General features: G+C 45.3%; 1 protein-coding gene across 5 annotated transcripts in view; it reads left to right on the forward strand.

The window, feature by feature from the left end:
• The window catches only part of Lar (tyrosine-protein phosphatase Lar), a 242,314-nt gene that overhangs the window by 205,229 nt on the left and 19,499 nt on the right, over positions 1–17,586 (forward strand). For 2 of the 5 annotated variants that reach the window (XM_076305362.1, XM_076305363.1), the window contains exons 7-14: positions 7,556–7,666; positions 8,951–9,226; positions 9,589–9,873; positions 10,886–10,909; positions 12,951–13,051; positions 13,131–13,460; positions 13,585–13,735; positions 14,896–15,192. In XM_076305362.1, the coding sequence (XP_076161477.1) occupies positions 7,556–7,666; positions 8,951–9,226; positions 9,589–9,873; positions 10,886–10,909; positions 12,951–13,051; positions 13,131–13,460; positions 13,585–13,735; positions 14,896–15,192 (1,575 nt within the window). The remainder of the gene's footprint in view (positions 1–7,555; positions 7,667–8,950; positions 9,227–9,588; positions 9,874–10,885; positions 10,910–12,950; positions 13,052–13,130; positions 13,461–13,584; positions 13,736–14,895; positions 15,193–17,586) is intronic. The other 3 variants (XM_076305365.1, XM_076305366.1, XM_076305367.1) reach the window with 2 other exon arrangements.

Raw genomic sequence — 17,586 nt, forward strand, 5'->3', positions numbered from 1 at the left:
CGGTCCCGGTCGAGGATCGACTTCTACGATGATCGCCCGAAAACGAGAACCGTGATCGGCCAAACGAACCGTAAACCTTACGAAACGTCCTGCGAACTCGACGACCCGGGAACGCGTTGCTTTTTAAACGGGACCCGAAGCGCAAGGTTTAACGTTTCTCCTCGACATTCGTAAAATATTCTCGACGAAAGTTTCCACGGTAGCCGAGAAGAAGGGCAAAGTTCGAAACAAGCCCGAGGTGAAACGAGCTCGTCTTAACACCTGTGCTGGAATTCTCACCGTTCGTCCGGTCTTCCAACCCTCTGCTCTTTCACCCCTTTTCCCGCTCGCCGTTTACCGCTCACCGCGTTACGCAGCTACAGAGAACGGTCACGATCTCTTCTTTTTCGCCGTGTTTTCCGCCTACCTAAACCCCGTGAGAACCTCCCCTCGGGCCATTAGACCACCCTTTACCCACGAGGGTTGACTTATGACGCCGTCGGCTGTATCCGGACAGGGGATCGAGTAAGTTACATACCTTGCTCCCGTTTGTATTCTTGCCTTCTCTCGCGCAGCGTGTCCACCGGCCTGGCCGACCTGGCCGGCCACGCTGCGCGGGAGGAAACACCGCGACCGGAACCAGGCTCCAACCTAGCGGAGGAAGCGTTTTGTTCGGTACACTTCCACGGCTCGATAGCTTCCAGATCCTTTTTGGCCGGTTACGAACGGACAAAAACCCGCAGCGGTTAAACGCGTCGGAAAATTTGTCTCGTCGACAGAGGAATTTTCATTTCGACTCCGCGACTCCCAGCCACGACCTCGCCTAGCTACGTTTGCATACAATTAACGGCTCGTTTCATTGCTAGCGAATAGAACGGCGCAAGAAGAGCGTGTGGGAACGTCAACGTGTAATTCGATTTCCTTTCCGGGGGAACGCATTCGCGAACCGACGTGGCTGCCTCGAATCCTCGCGAAAGACGTTTCATGCCCGCATAATCTTCTCGTCTCTCCTCGTTCTCTCTTATATTAGCCAACCGGTACGTTTCCGACGTTAATGCTCCGCTCGACGACGACTCTTCGCGAACCGAAACAAAAACTTTCCAAGCGTTCCCGCGTTCCTCGATCGAGACCGCGCTCGCAATTTCTTCATCGGACTTTTCTTACGAACGAAATTTTTCTCAAACCGTGGACACTTTCTCCTTTTTTCAACACGGAAGAAATCATCGAAACACTCCCTCCCCGATCATCTCCCGGGAGTGTGAAATTCCACGCATCCGGAAACACCGGATGCGGAGCCTAACCACTAAAACCTCCACGGTGGCCATCCTCGCACGTTCTCGGAGGGGGTACCACTGGGAACTAAAAACGTTAAACCTTCCGGTGCACCCATATCCCCGTGCAGTTTCCTCGCTCTGCACCCTCTCGCGTTTTCCTCGGAAAGAGGGCGATAAAACTCCACGAACTATCGAGGCTTAAGATTATTCTCCTAAAATTTTATAGAATTTTTAACCAAAGAGTTCCAAGCCTTCAAGAACCCGGCCGTCGTCTAGGGATTCGCTTAGATATCTAGTAGCGTGGATTTCTCTTTACACGTTGTAAATTCGTTCTATGTAACTGTAATTACCGCGAGGCGAAAACAAACATTGAATTATCCAGAATGGGCAGAAAGCCACGAAAATGAACGTCGTAGTGAATCGCGAAGGCTCGTGTGAAAAGCGAAAGTCTGACTGCGTTTGAAAGACGAAGCGAACGATCGTATCGATGATGGAGATTCAAAGTCTCGGTAAGGTGTAATCGAGTCGAAGTCGTACGACGGTGATAACGCGAAAGGTAAAAGTTAAAAGGTATCGTTTGGACGATAACAACGCGAATTCGAAACGTTCGTCAACGAAGAATCGATAAAAAATGAATTGTCCGAAAACCGCGTCAGGGAATTTTTATAAGATCCGCACGAAAGTTTTAATAACGTTGTTCGACGCGTAACCGTGTTTGCTCTTCGTACTTTGAACGACGGAACAACAACCTATTTAAGGATACTTAATTGTACGAAGTTCGAAGCGAATCAATATTCGCATTGGTATTGCAACAGAGAGAACGAAGAGCGGATTACCATCGGCAACCCGAGAATCCGCAAAGCAACAAAAGAGGAGAGAACAAGGCGCAGACGGTAACAAAACTCTTGGAAATGTATATTTTACGTCGCTCGAGGGATTACTTTATGCACCAGAAATAGACGATTAAAAATGGAATAAAATATAACAATTCAATTTTTACAATACACGGTGTTCTTCCAACTTTGAACGCGTTTTGCTCCAATGGAAGGATATTTTCGAAATCGGTAGTCGCGATACATCGAGAACGACTGCAACGATTGGCTTAGAATAGTAAAGAGATATCCGCATATTTTCAGCGGTACGCGACAATCGTATTTTTAAAAATGTTTTAAATTAGAATCGCGGCCCGAAAAAAGTGTTCAAAATAATCTTTTCGCTTTCGGTGGCTACTGTTGGGTTTTAACGGTAAAAAATGTTTATTTTTGCAATCGTCGTGCATTAACCAGCCCCGTGAACTTTTAAACGAGAATTCGATTGGTAAAATAATTGGTAAAGTTCAGCCTTCTTTTGGTCCAGTCGAGCATATGTCTGCGGTTACATCACGATTTCAAAAACTCCGAGTTCATACATTAATTGAGCCATAGAGTACGGAATTTTCACATTTATCGGATAAAAATGAATAAAGATGAATTTTTTATACTTAAAAAATAATGCATTTCAACTGAAATCCAATATTCAATTCGTGCGCATTAGACAAAATAACGCGTGCCCGGCAAATTTGTTAAACACGGCAATTAGCCGTATCTTCGTTTCGCGATCTCTTTTTATTCCCTGTTTTGGTTAATCTTCGCGCGTTGTAATTCATTTTGCATAAAGTAAAACGAACAATATTATATTTCGTATTTTTACTATACCAGAAATAGCACATTATCGTGTACGAGTAATACGTACACGTGTAACCGGTGTTTTATCATCAAAAGCAACGCAATGCACGGGGAAAAAAATGTCGAAAAAGAAGGTAACGGAAAAAGGAAAAAAAGAAAAATAATCGTTCGTTTCTTTTCTTCTTAATGTCATTTTAAATCCTTTAACCTCTATTTCCTCGCTGACTCGTTCGTAATAAATATTTCGTTATCGCGCGTATCGTATCCCTAAAGTATTCCGTCGTATGACCATTTTATCGGGACTATTTTTAATTGAGCGCGATAAAAAAATTTTTGTCAGAAACGAGTCCCTGTTTAAACTCCGTTTCAACGCGAGAACAATTCACGGGGCGATTGATATCGCTCCCATAAATATAGAAAGAAAAATAAAAAAAAAAAAGAAGAAAAAAAACAGTAATTCGTATCAGCGTTGACACGGCGCTGCGCGTTCGGCGTCGCTTTGAAGCTCCGACCGCGCGGGATCGAGTTTTCAGCTACCGACGCGTGTACATATGTATGTACTTACGTGCCTCGGGTTCGTTCGCTGTACCGTATCTCGTTCGTTCTCGATGTTGTACTTTATTCGCAGTTCTCTTGGAGCGGGCCGTTCGAGTTCGACCAGTTCCGAAAACTCTCGGAGAATTCACGAGCGAACCACGGTTCGCGATAACTGCTTTACGACAATACTGTATCTCTTCGTAGATTCTAACGGTGTTGGTAAATGCATCGTTAACAGATCGGTCGATCGTTTATAACGTTGTCGGTGTCTACCAACGGACGAGGAACGTGCGAAATCGTGCAGCAGCGCGGTGGGTCGAGCGTGTTAAATTTCCTTCGTCGTCCTGAAAAAAAAAAGCACCCTCGATGATAATAGCGCGGAAGAGGTCGAGTGGTTGCTCGAGTTAGATTTAGATCGTATCTCGAACTCCTTGTACTTGAACCGTGTCCGTTGGGAAAATTAAAGTCGATAAATCGCGAACACTTTACGAGCCGCGAAGACACTTATCGAGGTAAAAAAGCAACCGAACGATGAATATTTCTATTCGGAAAAAAAACGACCTCGAGAACGAAACGAAACGAAACGAAACGAAACGAAACGAAACGGAACGAAACGAAACGGAACGAGCCAAGCGCGGTCCGAGCACAGAAACGTGGATCCAATGTAAACATATTTTCCGTTTGTATTTTGACCGAATCGAACGTGCGCCGTTGGAAAAGCATGGCACACGGGCCACTATCTCTATTCCCCGTTGCATTTCGCGTTCCACTTCGGTCGAGCCCTCTCTCTCTCTATCTCTCTCTCTCTCTCTCTTTTTCTCTCGTGTGCGCACGCGCCCGCGCGAGTATTCTCCGATAATTATAATTGACTTTTCTACCTGGTCGATACAGTACCGTGATCGGATATAATTATGAACACGATTAAAACGCTGGTATAGAAGGGAACGTAAATCATACATTTCCCTGGATGATTGGAGAAAAGGAGAGAAAGCCGAGGCGAGCCGAGTATACGAAGGCTGTAGCTTCGAAGTAAACATATTTTCTGTTTGCATTCTATCTCAATCGAATCGAACGAGCGACGCGCGCACCCGTCTTTCGAAGTCATCGGCCACATCGGTTTCCATCTGTATTCCTTTCCTGCCGTATCTTTGTCAGGGAGGCGTAGCAGGAAGGGGAGGGGATGGGAGGGGGACCAAGGAAAAGGAAAAGGAACGGTGGAGGGAAATACGCGATAGCGAATAAAGCACGAATCACCGTGTATTGTGCGTAAATGTTGCGTTTACCGCTTGTAATATGAAATATACGGAAAGATATTTCAATATCGGTGGGTAAACATACAAATAGTTTCGACGTTTCCGTCACGTTGCCCCGTCTCTCTGTCGCTCCCTCGTTCTCGCGGAACGTTCCCGTGCGCGATATCTTTGTACATATTTATGCCGAGACGTATAACCGTCTGTTGTCGTCCCTCCGAGAAGGGACTCGAGGAAAAATGTTTCCTCCTTGCCTACTGATAGCTGAAACGTGCTCCGTTACCTTGCTGAAAAAAGTTTCTCCGTTGTTGGCACGGCAAAGAGGCCGACTCGCCAAACAGCGGAATTTACCGCAGAAATTTGCCAACTGTCGGAAGGATCTGGAGTTGGTTCGCGAAAAATGTTGGACCGTAATTCCATCGAATCGACCGATTCGAAGATACGCGAAGATACACACTGCGCGCGTACGTAAGACATCGATCGGAGAAACATCGCTGAAACAGAGATCGCGACGCAATCGGTGTCGAAAACTTGCGATCGTCGTTCAAACGACCGCACCGAGTTAAACTTGAAAGGGACTTTCGGGAAGAAGATCTCGGTACGACGTTTTCGTTTGTTATTTTTTTTTCTTTTTTTTCTTCTCTCTCCACGAGCGTGCAATAGATTTTCATCTTTATTCAATTTCACCTTCTTTGCACGGTGAAAGCCCTTTCGTGCGGGTCGACGTTATCGCGACGCAAACCTAGACAGATCGTGTACACCGCTCGAACGTCATCGAGTTTCATCACTAGCCGAACGGAAGATACACGCGTTACACCGATGCGTCGGCCACGATCGAATTTGTTCGCGTCTCCCGCCGTACGAGTGTCGAAACGGCTCGCTCGCTCGCGTGCGATGATTATTCAGAATTCATAAAGAACCTTCTACACGCCTCGGCGGTGTTTCGCATCGAACGTCTAATTGCCCCTCGTTGCCCGAGTCCGCCTCGCGTTTTCTGCTTTCATTACCGATACATTAAGCGGTGCATTAAACGCACGCTCGCTCGTGTAAATTGCCCGATCAGGCCGAGCGACGGTTGCAAGTTTTTTTCAGCGTCGCGAAATTTCGGTGCAGCGTCGTTTCGTTCGTTCGAACGAAGGAACGATCGATGGGAAACGCGCGCGCGGTCACCGAGCCAGCTGAGGGATTCTTCGTCGTTTCGAAATCGGATAGTAGGAAAGAACGAGCAACGGTTTCCGGTATTCGGTCGGTTCACGGGGGCCTAAGTTTTTCACAGCCGCGCTAACAACGTGCACGTGACTGGATGGGATAACAATATGACCACGCGTTCCTTCCTGGTCAGCTTACTGGAAATTGTAGATGAGGCTCGATTATGTATTCCGATCGTACGTGATATCAAACCGCCTCGGCTTCTCGCTCGTGATGGAGTGTTTTCTGCCCTCGACCCTTCCCGCCCCCACCACCCTTCCCTCCCTCCCTCCCTCCCTCCCTCCCACCCTCGTTTACCCTCTTTCTCTCGTCGCCGAAGTCACGTTTACAACGAAACCCTATAAATCCATACGGGTTGCCGGACTCGTAGGAAAATATTTAAACCCGGCCGTCCGACGACTTACATCGAAGCCACGCCGTCGACCCGTTTCGTTACGATTCTATCCCTTTCTCGACGTACGGAAGATTCGTCGCGTAGCAAATCGCGGATAGGAATATACCGCCACGCGTCGTCCCCACTTTCGCCAATTCCGTTCGTTCCGTTCCCCGGTCCCCCGTTTCACGGTAAACCGGCCGTTAATTATCGTCGTTAATTATCATCGTCGTTCGATAAAACGTCAACGTCGAAACGATGGAAAACAAACCCCCGTTGATGCGTCGTGTTTACATTGCGAACCGGGGATTGGTGTGCCGGAGTCGGAAGTCGAGAAATGAGAGGGGCGGGAGAGAAACGCCGAGGGAGCAGGGAGGCGGAGACGCGAGGGGGTTGAATTATACCGAAGGAGTGACGTCTACGGAGATAATCACACGCCTCGTAACAGCCAGTTCATCATCGTGGTATCGTGCTAAGGGGCTTGATGCATCATGGAAATCGCGCACGAACCGGCCAGGCCAAACAGAAAGTGGAATAGACGGCCTTTGTAACGAGGCTTTGAAACGGATTCCCTCCCCCGCCCCTCTCTATCGCCCCCCCCCCCTCTCTCCCCCTCTTACACCCATCTCCTCCACCTCCTCCACCACCGCCACCGCCACCTCCTCCTTCTTCTACCCCATACGGCACTCTCGCCCTCGGCCTCGCTCGTCCCCCGCGCAGAAGCTTCCACGCCTCTTCGCTCGACGCGTTCCTTGCCGCGTTCCTCGACCAGCTACCAACTCAATTAGCGACGGAAAAACCGAGAACGGGCGAGCCCCAACGACCGTGTAAAGTGTAGACACTCGTTCGAGCGGGTCCGTTGATATTTTATTTCGTGCATTTACACGCGTTCGTTCACGGACGCGTCCGGACGATCGCGGTTCCACCGAGCACTTTTCAAACTTTAATCCGGGACGATCGCCGAATGGAAATTGGGAAACGTCGCATCCGCTCGAGGATAACTTTCGAGAGAACGAACGGGATTAATATTTATACGAACGGTGCACGCGATACATTCCCGATGAAAACGATACCCGCGGAAAGCGAAACCGAACCCACCTTTGACTTACATCGACGCGTTCTTTTCCCTTTGACGCGTATTCCGTTTGAGCCCGCCCTTGGAAAATCATTAACGAATACACCGGGACGGACCCGAAGACGGATCACTCGTCGAAGGAATCGACTCTAACGAATTAAAGATACCAAAGAATGTTTCCCTTTGTGTTTCAGGGACGCTGAAAATTACTGCATCCGATATGAACGATCAAGGAAAGTACGAGTGCGTGGCGAACAATTCCGTCGGCACGGAGTATTCCAAGTCGACCATACTATACGTGAAAGGTATAATCCGATATAAACGCACAGCGGTGGCACGATCGTTTGAAATAAAATCTCAATAAAGAGGTCCTTATCTACGCCGCCTCCGTCTCCGCCTCCGCCGTTGACGACGACGACGACGACGACGGTGACGGTGACGGTGACGGCGACGCTTTTACAAATTCGTTAGAAAAACTGTGTGCGAGTCCAAGCCCGGTTCGGTGGGCTCAGTCGTTTCCCTGGTTGTAATTAAAATTAACGCAACGTAATTAAATTATTCGCGCGCTTGGAATTGCATTGCAAACGTTATACAGGGGACACGACGTTTCTCGCGATAACTCGCACGACGGCCTACCGAAATTTCAATATCGCGCAAACGAGTTCTTACTGTTAATTCTACCGTGAACCGTACGAGCTATCGATACCCTTACGGGCTGTCGTATGCGATCACCTGACAAACAAATTTTTCAACGAAAATTCACCGGTATCGAGTGTACGACAAACGACGGTGATAAAAATTTGGGAAAGTTCGTTTTCGTAGCGAAATCAATGTCACCTTCGGCTTTTGAAACAGGATTAAGGTGAACGTATTAGTATTTCATTTTTCTTTTTAGTGAAAATGATTTTTTTAAAGCGTACAAACGTTTTATTAAATTACATATTCTCCATTTTGGAAAACGAAATGACTTTCCGAACAACCCGACATTTCAACAGGACGGGTAAACGTATTTCACCATACCGAATGTAAACGTGGAACTAAGATTTCGTAATGCCGGAATGTCGTAAAGTAAAGGAAAATTGAACTTAGAAACCCGCCCTTTATTTTAATACCCGTTCAAAGCTCGTCCCGTCTTTCCGCGAGACAATGTTCTCTGCTCTTTTGTACTTTTCCAGAAGTTGGAAAGTTGCTGCAATTAAATTGGCTGGATTTACAGTTTCCGCGTGCCCCGCTAATTCTCGCGTTCAATTTTCATTTACCTCGCGACATCGTAACGTTAGAAAATGTTAGTTCCACGTTTACGTTCGGTAAAGCGAAACGCATCTACCATGAAAAGTCAAAGGTGACTTCGATTTCGCAACGAGAGCAAACTGTCCTCGAAATATATATTATCCTCGTTCGCGGTGCAACTCGATGCAGTTCAATTTCTATCGAGAACGTTTTTCCGTCGGATGGCCGCAAACGGTGGAAAAATCGCGCATCCCGTTAAAGGAAACACCCACCGTGTGTATAGTAGGCAGTAGCGATTCGAGGAAAATGTCTGAGCTCGTTACCGATGCCGAATTACAAAAATAACTGTTTCTGCGCAGTGCGCCGCATTCCGCCCACGTTCTCGATTCCTCCGCCCGCGCTGAGCGAAGTAACGCTGGGCGCGTCTCTGGAATTAAACTGCGTGGCGGTCGGTGCCCCTATGCCCTTCGTCAAATGGAGGAAGGATCCAGCCACCGATTTAACACCGGACGATAATCTACCAGTTGGTAAAAACGTCCTGATGCTTACCGATATCCAGGAGTCGGCCAACTACACCTGCACAGCCGCCAGCGATCTTGGAATGATAGAGGCCACCTCGATGGTGAAAATTAAATGTTCGTATCGAGATGGATCGAAATCACGAATTCGTAAATCCCAGCGAGTTCGCATTAGCGAGTTAACGGAGTACATAACGTAGAGCGATCGATCACGGTCGTTGCGTTCCACGAGTCGTATCACGGTGCTGTTTCGATGACTAATCAATTAACCGACTCGTGCGTCGCGTCGCGAGATCGTCTACCGTACTCTCCGCGTTTCCTTGCACCGATTGTTCTCGCGAAAGAACGAACGCTTGTATATAGTACGCACCGATCGAACGTTTCTTACCGATTGGTTGCTCCGTCCAAGCTCGTTCGAGTTGATCGGTTAAAGTCGCAAACTTAAAAAAACGTCGCCGCGTTATTGTAATTAATTTCAGCACTGCCGAGTCCTCCGGAAAACGTTCAAGTGTCGGACATCACCGCGAGCTCCGTGAAGCTCACCTGGTCGTACAAAGGTTCCGACGAGCTCCAATACTACGTGATCCAGCACAAACCGAAACACGTGAATCAGGCATACGCCGAGATATCGGGCATCACGACGATGTACTACCATATCCGAAGTCTCAGCCCTTACACCGAGTACGAGCTCTACGTGATTGCCGTGAACACCATTGGGCGTGGTCCCCGAAGTGCCCCGGTGACGGTCACCACTGGCGAGACGAGTCAGTACACTTTCCGATAATAGTTTCTTTCCTTCCTTCTGTTTGCATCGGCAAACGTCGATGACGCCTTGCGAAATCCGTGAACGTCTCGTCGATTCAATTACGCTCCCAGATTTTCAGGAGCATACTTGCTTCGTCGGGATCCACACGAAACACCTTGCCACATCGTTCGAGTCGACGGATTCTTTCGAGACAGCTTACGGCGCTTGCGTAATTTTAAGCGAAAACGATCATCCAACCGACGCGACGACGGAAGTCGACCGTCGCGTCGATGCATCTCGAACGAATTTCAGTCGCGCAAAATGTCTACGGTGAACGTTGTTCGCCATATGGTAATTTTGTATCGTATAATTCGCATTTCATTCGTACATCTCGTGAAACGTGCGAGCATGCCGAGTGCACTCGGTAGAGATGAAAAGAAGAAGCAGCGCAGCGGGACGGTTTTTCTCGCGAAGTGAAAAGGGAAAAGGTAGCTTATTAGTCCGACGAACGCGTACGATTTTTGCACGTAGATAATATTTTTGCACCACGAAGGAGGAACAAGTTTTGACACGTTTTTTGAGGGAAACTATACCTTTTTTTACATGCTGTCCGCCGTGGACGCACGATTTGATTCATGTAAGTGACAAGAAAGTTTTTTTTTCCACCTATCACCAAAATCATCCCCTTTCTCTGTGTTGCACCATGTATTAGTGTTTTTGTCGGACCGTGTTCGGCGCGTCGCGGCTTCGACGTCTCGTTTCGCTCTGTATTTTTCCGACTCTGTCTCTCCCTAGCCCCTCTCTACCATCAACGTCTCTCCGTCTCTTTTTCTCTGGAAAAGAGAAAAACCAATACGCGGAGAGACAGCACGCCAAATTGCACCTTTCCTGGATATAGTAGCGCACTCTTCACACCTCGTGAAAATACGAACCGGCCGCAGACCGCAGTTACACATTTCGTATTTTCACCGCGCATAATACTATTTAATCGATGATCATTGAAAATAATCGTTCATACTTTTTTTCAATAGCGGAATCGACAAATGGAGGTGCCAGTAAGTTCAATCATATACTAAGAGTGCTGTAGCAGTATACTCATCCTTTTTTACTTTCTGTTCGTGGTGTTTTTTTTTCTCTTTTTTTTTTAATTTGATTTTTGTTCTGTTTTATTTTGTTTCGTTCTTTTTTTTTCTTTTTTTTTTTTTTTTTGTAAACCTACTCTACTTTTTTACTCACTCGAAGCACGCGCACATATTCATCGATCATTCGCACACGCGCGCACATTCACATCTATGTGTATTATTCAAGAAGTATGTTCTCGTAGCCTACAGAGATGGGGGTATTATCTAAATGAAACGGTTGTTCCAATAAAAGATATCTTTATTCGAGTAACCGAGTTATCTTTACTCGACGAGTAACAAATACATATGGATTTATTCGACGAATATATAGATCTTGCGGACTGCTATTTTATTCGAGGAACGATTGATCTTTACCTTCGGATAAGTTTAACGTTCGAAAATCTTCGTTGGGAAATAATTCAGAGCTTTGAATAACTTTGGTCGGATATGAATAACTGGTAACGGTATGTTCTCCCGGTGGTAATCGCTCGAAAAGATTCGCCTTTTAAAGGCAACGTGTTTCGAAGAAAAGCCCTAATAGTGCTACTAATAGTTGGCACGATTCCATTGATTACAGTCGTTGGAAATACAAAAGGAAAAGAAATTATAAGAGTTGCTCTGTCGTTGAAACTTTTTATCCTCTCGTCGTGAATAAGTTTTTATTCGAATCCATTGTTATCTGAATCGTAAGTACCGTGCGTTTGCGAAAAAAGAAAAAAAAACATTCGTTAGTATAAATGCAAGTAATCGCGTGAATAGCGAATAGTTTATAGCTCGATATATTTACATTACTTAAACCCTTAAGCCGAGTTAGCAAAATTAAACGGAATTCATTGCAGGATTTCTTACAACGGACATTGTAAATTAGTGAAAAAGTTGGTAAGCTGGATAGAGTTGTACGCATTAAAAATATTCGCAGAGAAAATGCATGCAGCGCCATACGTTCATTATACGGTTGTTGGAACATTTTGTCTCCGAAAAGGATTTGCAAGTAAATGTTTAAGTATTAAGTGAAACATCGTCCGTAGAATGGGGCTAACAGCGGTGTGAATACGTCTTACTTCTTAACGGATGCGCAATCTTTTCGTACATGTTTCCTGTAAGACTTTAGCACTGTAAATCTGTCGATTACGAGCACGTTGCAAGATGCACACTTTGGAAAACTCGCTCCGTTCGCTCGCTCGCTCGCTGGCTCTGCCATCGTTGCAACTAAATTGCCAACACCGGGATACGTAAATTCGGAAGTGAACAATTTTTCAAAAAATACAACCCCAATATATTCAATTTTCACGAAGAAACTAATTTTGTATATTGTTGTAACGAAAACTTTTTGTCCATGGAGAATTGAAATACGCGAAACAGATATTACATGGCTGTACCAGATTATATGGTATTGCGAAAGTTAAGGAGTCTCTTCGATAACGCTACTTACCTTTGTAAAACGATCCTTTTCAAGTGCTCGAAGCTTCGGATAACTTTCGAATGAACGTATATACGAAACATTATTCGAGGTTAAAGGTAAAAGGTTCCTTGAATAAAAACAAAAAAACTATCCTCATCGGTCGAATAAATTCGCTTCAAATAAATTGATATTTCTATCCTGCTTCCTCGAATACGGATAACTCTCTACGTTTCATACGATGTTCGAAATTTGTACCCGAATAAAGGTTTTGCCCATCTCTGCTTGTAGCTAATCACCTGCAATGCGATACACCTGTGTTTTTCTTGTTTTTTTTTTGTTCGTCACAAAATTACACCGTAGTCGCGATACCACGGACATCTTAGTAGAGGCCACCAACCAGTACCATTTATTCCCTGTTCTTTTTACCTACCTGGAACGAGTGTTTTTGGTTCTTATGGTGTTCTTTTCTGGGGGTTTACTTGTATTCTCCTCCTGTCCCGTGACTAACTAGAATGGCTTGTTCTGTCCGAGAACGCGTTTCGTGGTGTATCCAAAATAATTTCTTCGTTCTAGAACCCGGTACTGCACCGCGAAAGGTTCAGGCTCGACCATTGAGTTCCACCACGATGCTTATACAGTGGGACGAACCGGAAACACCAAACGGTCAAGTGACGGTTAGTTCTTTCGTCTTTGTATCCGTTTTCCGTAGTCGCGGAACGACCGTTACGATACCAGTGATTTTCCGCGTTCCAGGGATACAAGGTATACTACACGACGGATTCGAATCAACAAATGGCGTCTTGGGAATACAAGATGGTGGACAATAATCAGCTGACCACACTCTCGGAGTTGACACCGCACATAATCTATACGATTCGAGTACAAGCGCTGACGAGCGTCGGACCTGGTCCGCTGAGCCTGCCCGTTCAAATAAAGACGCAACAAGGGGTACCGAGCCAACCGGAAATGTTGACGGCGATAGATATCGGGGAGACCAAAGTAACGCTCCAATGGAATAAACCGACTCATAGCGCGGAAAATATCCTCAGCTATGAGCTGTATTGGAACGATACTTACGCGAAGGTAGGATTGATACAACCGGTCGTTTTCCAACCCTTTTTCGTTCATCTTGTTCCACTGAAAATACAATCGGTGATTTGCGATTCATCGAAATCTTTAATAATCCGGAGACGTTCGTTACTTTCAGGAGAAGCATCATCGGAGGATAGCCGTGACGAAAAATTACACGCTGACGGATCTCTATCCGAACACGCTGTATTACGTTTGGCTGGCTGCGAGGAGTCAGAGGGGAGAAGGAGCAACGACGATTCCATACCCGGTTCACACGAAACAGTACGGTAAGCAGATAACCAAAGAACCAGCAGAGCAAACGAAAAGAAAGGAATGAGTTCACGCAGCGAGGAGTGCCAAACAGAGGTCGATTTGCGATTGTCCGATAGCACGGGGAGAATGCACCGGAAGCACGCGAGTGTTTCCCGAACTCCTGTGATGCTATAGACGCGATCGCGCATCGTCCTGGCACAGCAGGTAGGAGGTGTGCTGTAGCGCTAGACGCTCCCGCAAGTAGCGTAAGCTATCACTGCGCGACACCTTGGAAAAAGATCAGTTAAAACACGAGTAAAGGTATCCGCACCGCGGAGATTCATTGGACGAAGGGGAGAGGGGAAAAAACCGAAGAGAAAGACGGAAGATAGAGAGTATCGTTGAACCGTGAAGTGTGGGAGAGTGAGAATGATTGCATGCGTTGCAAATAAGAAAGCCGTTTTTGGATGCCACTTTATATATATATCTCTCTATATATATATAAATATATATATACGTACATATCATACATATAAATTGCACTAAGCACTGCATTGATATATGTGTGCATTTTGGGCACCTCTTTTCATTCTCGATAACGTATGGTTTACACGTCCGTTCTTCAGTTTTTCATTGTCTCGTTTCCTTGCGAATTAAGGCACGCACGACGTTGACTCCGCGCCAAGCAGCGCGCGAGTTAATCGATCGTCCCGGCCGAAATTTACTCTAATCACGTACTTTTTCGACTGTTCAAGGATCGACTTATAAATTTTTTCCTTAAGTGATTCACCACTCTGAACCTTGACCAATCGTCACGTAATGTTTTTAGTTCTGTCCCTGGCGTCAGTCAGGTTCGAACGTGGCCCGGCTTCGAAGCTCGTCGAGTACGTCGAATCGAACACGCGACAATTTGTCGTTAAAATCGATCGTGCACTGCGTTTGGTAAAATCTTGTCAACGAAGAGAATCGAGAGAGAAAGAGAGAGGGGAGAGAGACAGAGAGAAAGAGGACGAGAGAACGAGAGAGAAAGAGAGTACAACTTCGAGACGAATCGGGTAAGAAAATCGTAACGAATTTTCGCGAATGTTCGATTCGAGACTCGGGATCGAAGTTCGTCACGATCGTCCGATGGCTGACGATTTTCCCTACCTCGTTTTCGTTTTGTTTTTCCCCCCTATAACTGAGTGTTATACAGTCCCCGGGGCTCCGCCTCGCAATGTAAGCGGACAAGCGATCAGCGCGACCTCCATATTGGTAACATGGGAACCCCCGCCTGCCGATCGATCGAACGGGAGGATCGCGTACTACAAACTGCAAGTCGTCGAGAGCGGACGCTCCGACTCGGAGGCGAAGGTTATCAAACTGAATGACACGCGATTCGTGTTGGACGAACTGAAAAAATGGACCGAGTACCGGATTTGGGTATTGGCCGGGACCAGCGTAGGTGACGGACCTCCGAGTTATCCTATCTCTGTCAGAACTCACGAGGACGGTATGTATCACTAACGTTAACTTAACAACCCTTCTACGTTTTCTCGAGGCTGCCGAAGAGTGGCGCATGAAACCCCCTCTCGCGCAAACATCAAATTCATTCCTGAATCTTTTCAATTGTCACGCGCCGCGCGATCTATACGATGAAAAACGTACTCGAAACGAATACGCGGACGTTTCTTCGATTTTAACCGTTACGATCGTTGCCGACGATGAATCGTCGCGTAAAACTTCAAGCGCCACGCTTCGCGTGTAAAGAATACTCTTGCGAAGGCGACGTATCGCGATACAAAATATAGTTCGTCGCGCAAGAGCCAAAAATATAAAAGCCCGCCAAAAATCAGTCCGAAGATAATCGCGCGATTCCAGTGCGGGTTGCGATGACACGCCCTGTTATCTCGAACCGGTGATATTCATTCGGTCTACTGTTAAATTACACATACATATATTAAATGTATTTTCGATTTCAGATTCCGCTAACGTCTCTTCGAACCTGTCTCTTCCTAACTGACATTCAACACTATCCCTCTTTACGATTTTTCGTTTCACTCTCTTTTCTCTCTAGACTAATTTCTCTCTTCGACAATGCTTTCCTATGTTGCCGTTATATATTACATTATTATCGTTGCATTCTATTCCATTGAAATTTCATTCGATTATATTACATTGTACAAATACGTAAAGCTTTCCCTCTCAGGCCACCTTTGCGATTCAGTTACGCTTTTGAGCAACGAACCGTCAACTCACCCATGTCGCGCGATGCTGGAGGAAACACACGGACGAGCGCAAGCCCTTTTTTTCGATTACTAAAGTAATATTGATTTTTGTCGCGCGAACGCAACTTTTGAACGCGCACAACTTTTTTCGCGATTCTCTCCTTTAATGCTGATCCATCGCTCTCCTATCGCTTTTCTGGCACACCCACGATTTCCCACTTTTTTGGACGGGACGCGGCACCTACGCGACGAGACGCGAAATCATGTTGGCCCAACTTTTTTGGCTGGCGAGATTTTATATTTTTGGGATTTTTGCGACAACAAATCTCCACGGATTATTCTGTGCTCCCAGAAGCCCCAAAATCTCCCCACCCCGAGCCCCTATTAGTGTGTCCCAGACATTTTTTCCAGGTGCACGCAGCCACGGATTTTTCAGAAGCTGATAACCAATTTTTGAGCTCAGCTATATTTGCAAACGAACGAAAAGAAAAAAAAAGAAAAAAAAAGAAAAAAAGAAATAATAGAAAACGAGAGATAAAGATGTAACCAAAAGAAAAACGTATTTTCTAACTATTTTTTCAGGGCCTAATCGCAACTCTCCCTTTGTTCGTTGCCGTTGGTTTTTTTACCCCCAGAGCCCCACTTTTAAAACTTGGATACCCATTTTAACACGCTAACTAATACTTTAATTATACTCACTCACGTGTTTTTGTCTTTCCTTAAAGCATTTGCAGGAGGATGATCCAGGTTTTGAACAGCTAGTTTTTAAGATTTATTCGCACTAACGTATTATATCGACTGTCTAATGATATGTACTCATTCACGCTCAATGTTCTTTCTGGTGGTTACCGTGGTTACGTCAGTAAAAATGTTTCGTTTCTCTCTTTAGTTCGTTGACTCACTCTTGCCACGTGTTATGGAGATAGAGACCAAGCTGACCGTCCCGATACATCTTCACAGCATTATTTTCATCGTTATGGAAAAAAAAAAAGATGTACGAAAATGATTATCGCATCGAGCTCTCGTGCGAAATTACAAATTTGGTCGGTCGCGAAAAAATTTATCGGTTGGAAATAATGACTGTGTACGAGGGCGGCAGCTTGCCAGTGAAACGCTTACGTATATATATAAAAACTATAGCGTATGTATCACACACAAACAAAAAAAAAAATATATATATAACGCACTTTTTTCACTATATACATATATACATATATACAATACACATCATATATATATGTATATATATATATACATATATAATTATATATAATTATATATATATTTATATATATATATTTATATATACTTGTATATATTTATATATACTTATTTATATATATATTTATATATATATATATATATTTATATATGTATATATATATTTCTATATCTCTGATATATAAGGCTCTTCTGTCTTTAGTTAAGATTTAGTTCTACCTATTGTTTGCACATGTTTAGAGCATGCCTTCGTTTGTTTAACGATTCCTCCGACTTCACCAGCCTCTCTATCCCGAATAATCATTATCTCGATCCACCGTGTCTGAGCCTACGAATCCCGTTCCATAACGAATTCCCCGACATCGCCCTAAAATATCAAGCCGTCGAGCTACGTCGAGTCTGCGTAACGACGTCCCGTAACTACGATTAATCCACCGATATCCAATGAATGGCATGCC

The sequence above is a fragment of the Ptiloglossa arizonensis genome, chromosome 2 (assembly GCF_051014685.1).
Source record: "Ptiloglossa arizonensis isolate GNS036 chromosome 2, iyPtiAriz1_principal, whole genome shotgun sequence".
NCBI classification, from domain to species: Eukaryota; Metazoa; Arthropoda; class Insecta; order Hymenoptera; family Colletidae; genus Ptiloglossa; species Ptiloglossa arizonensis.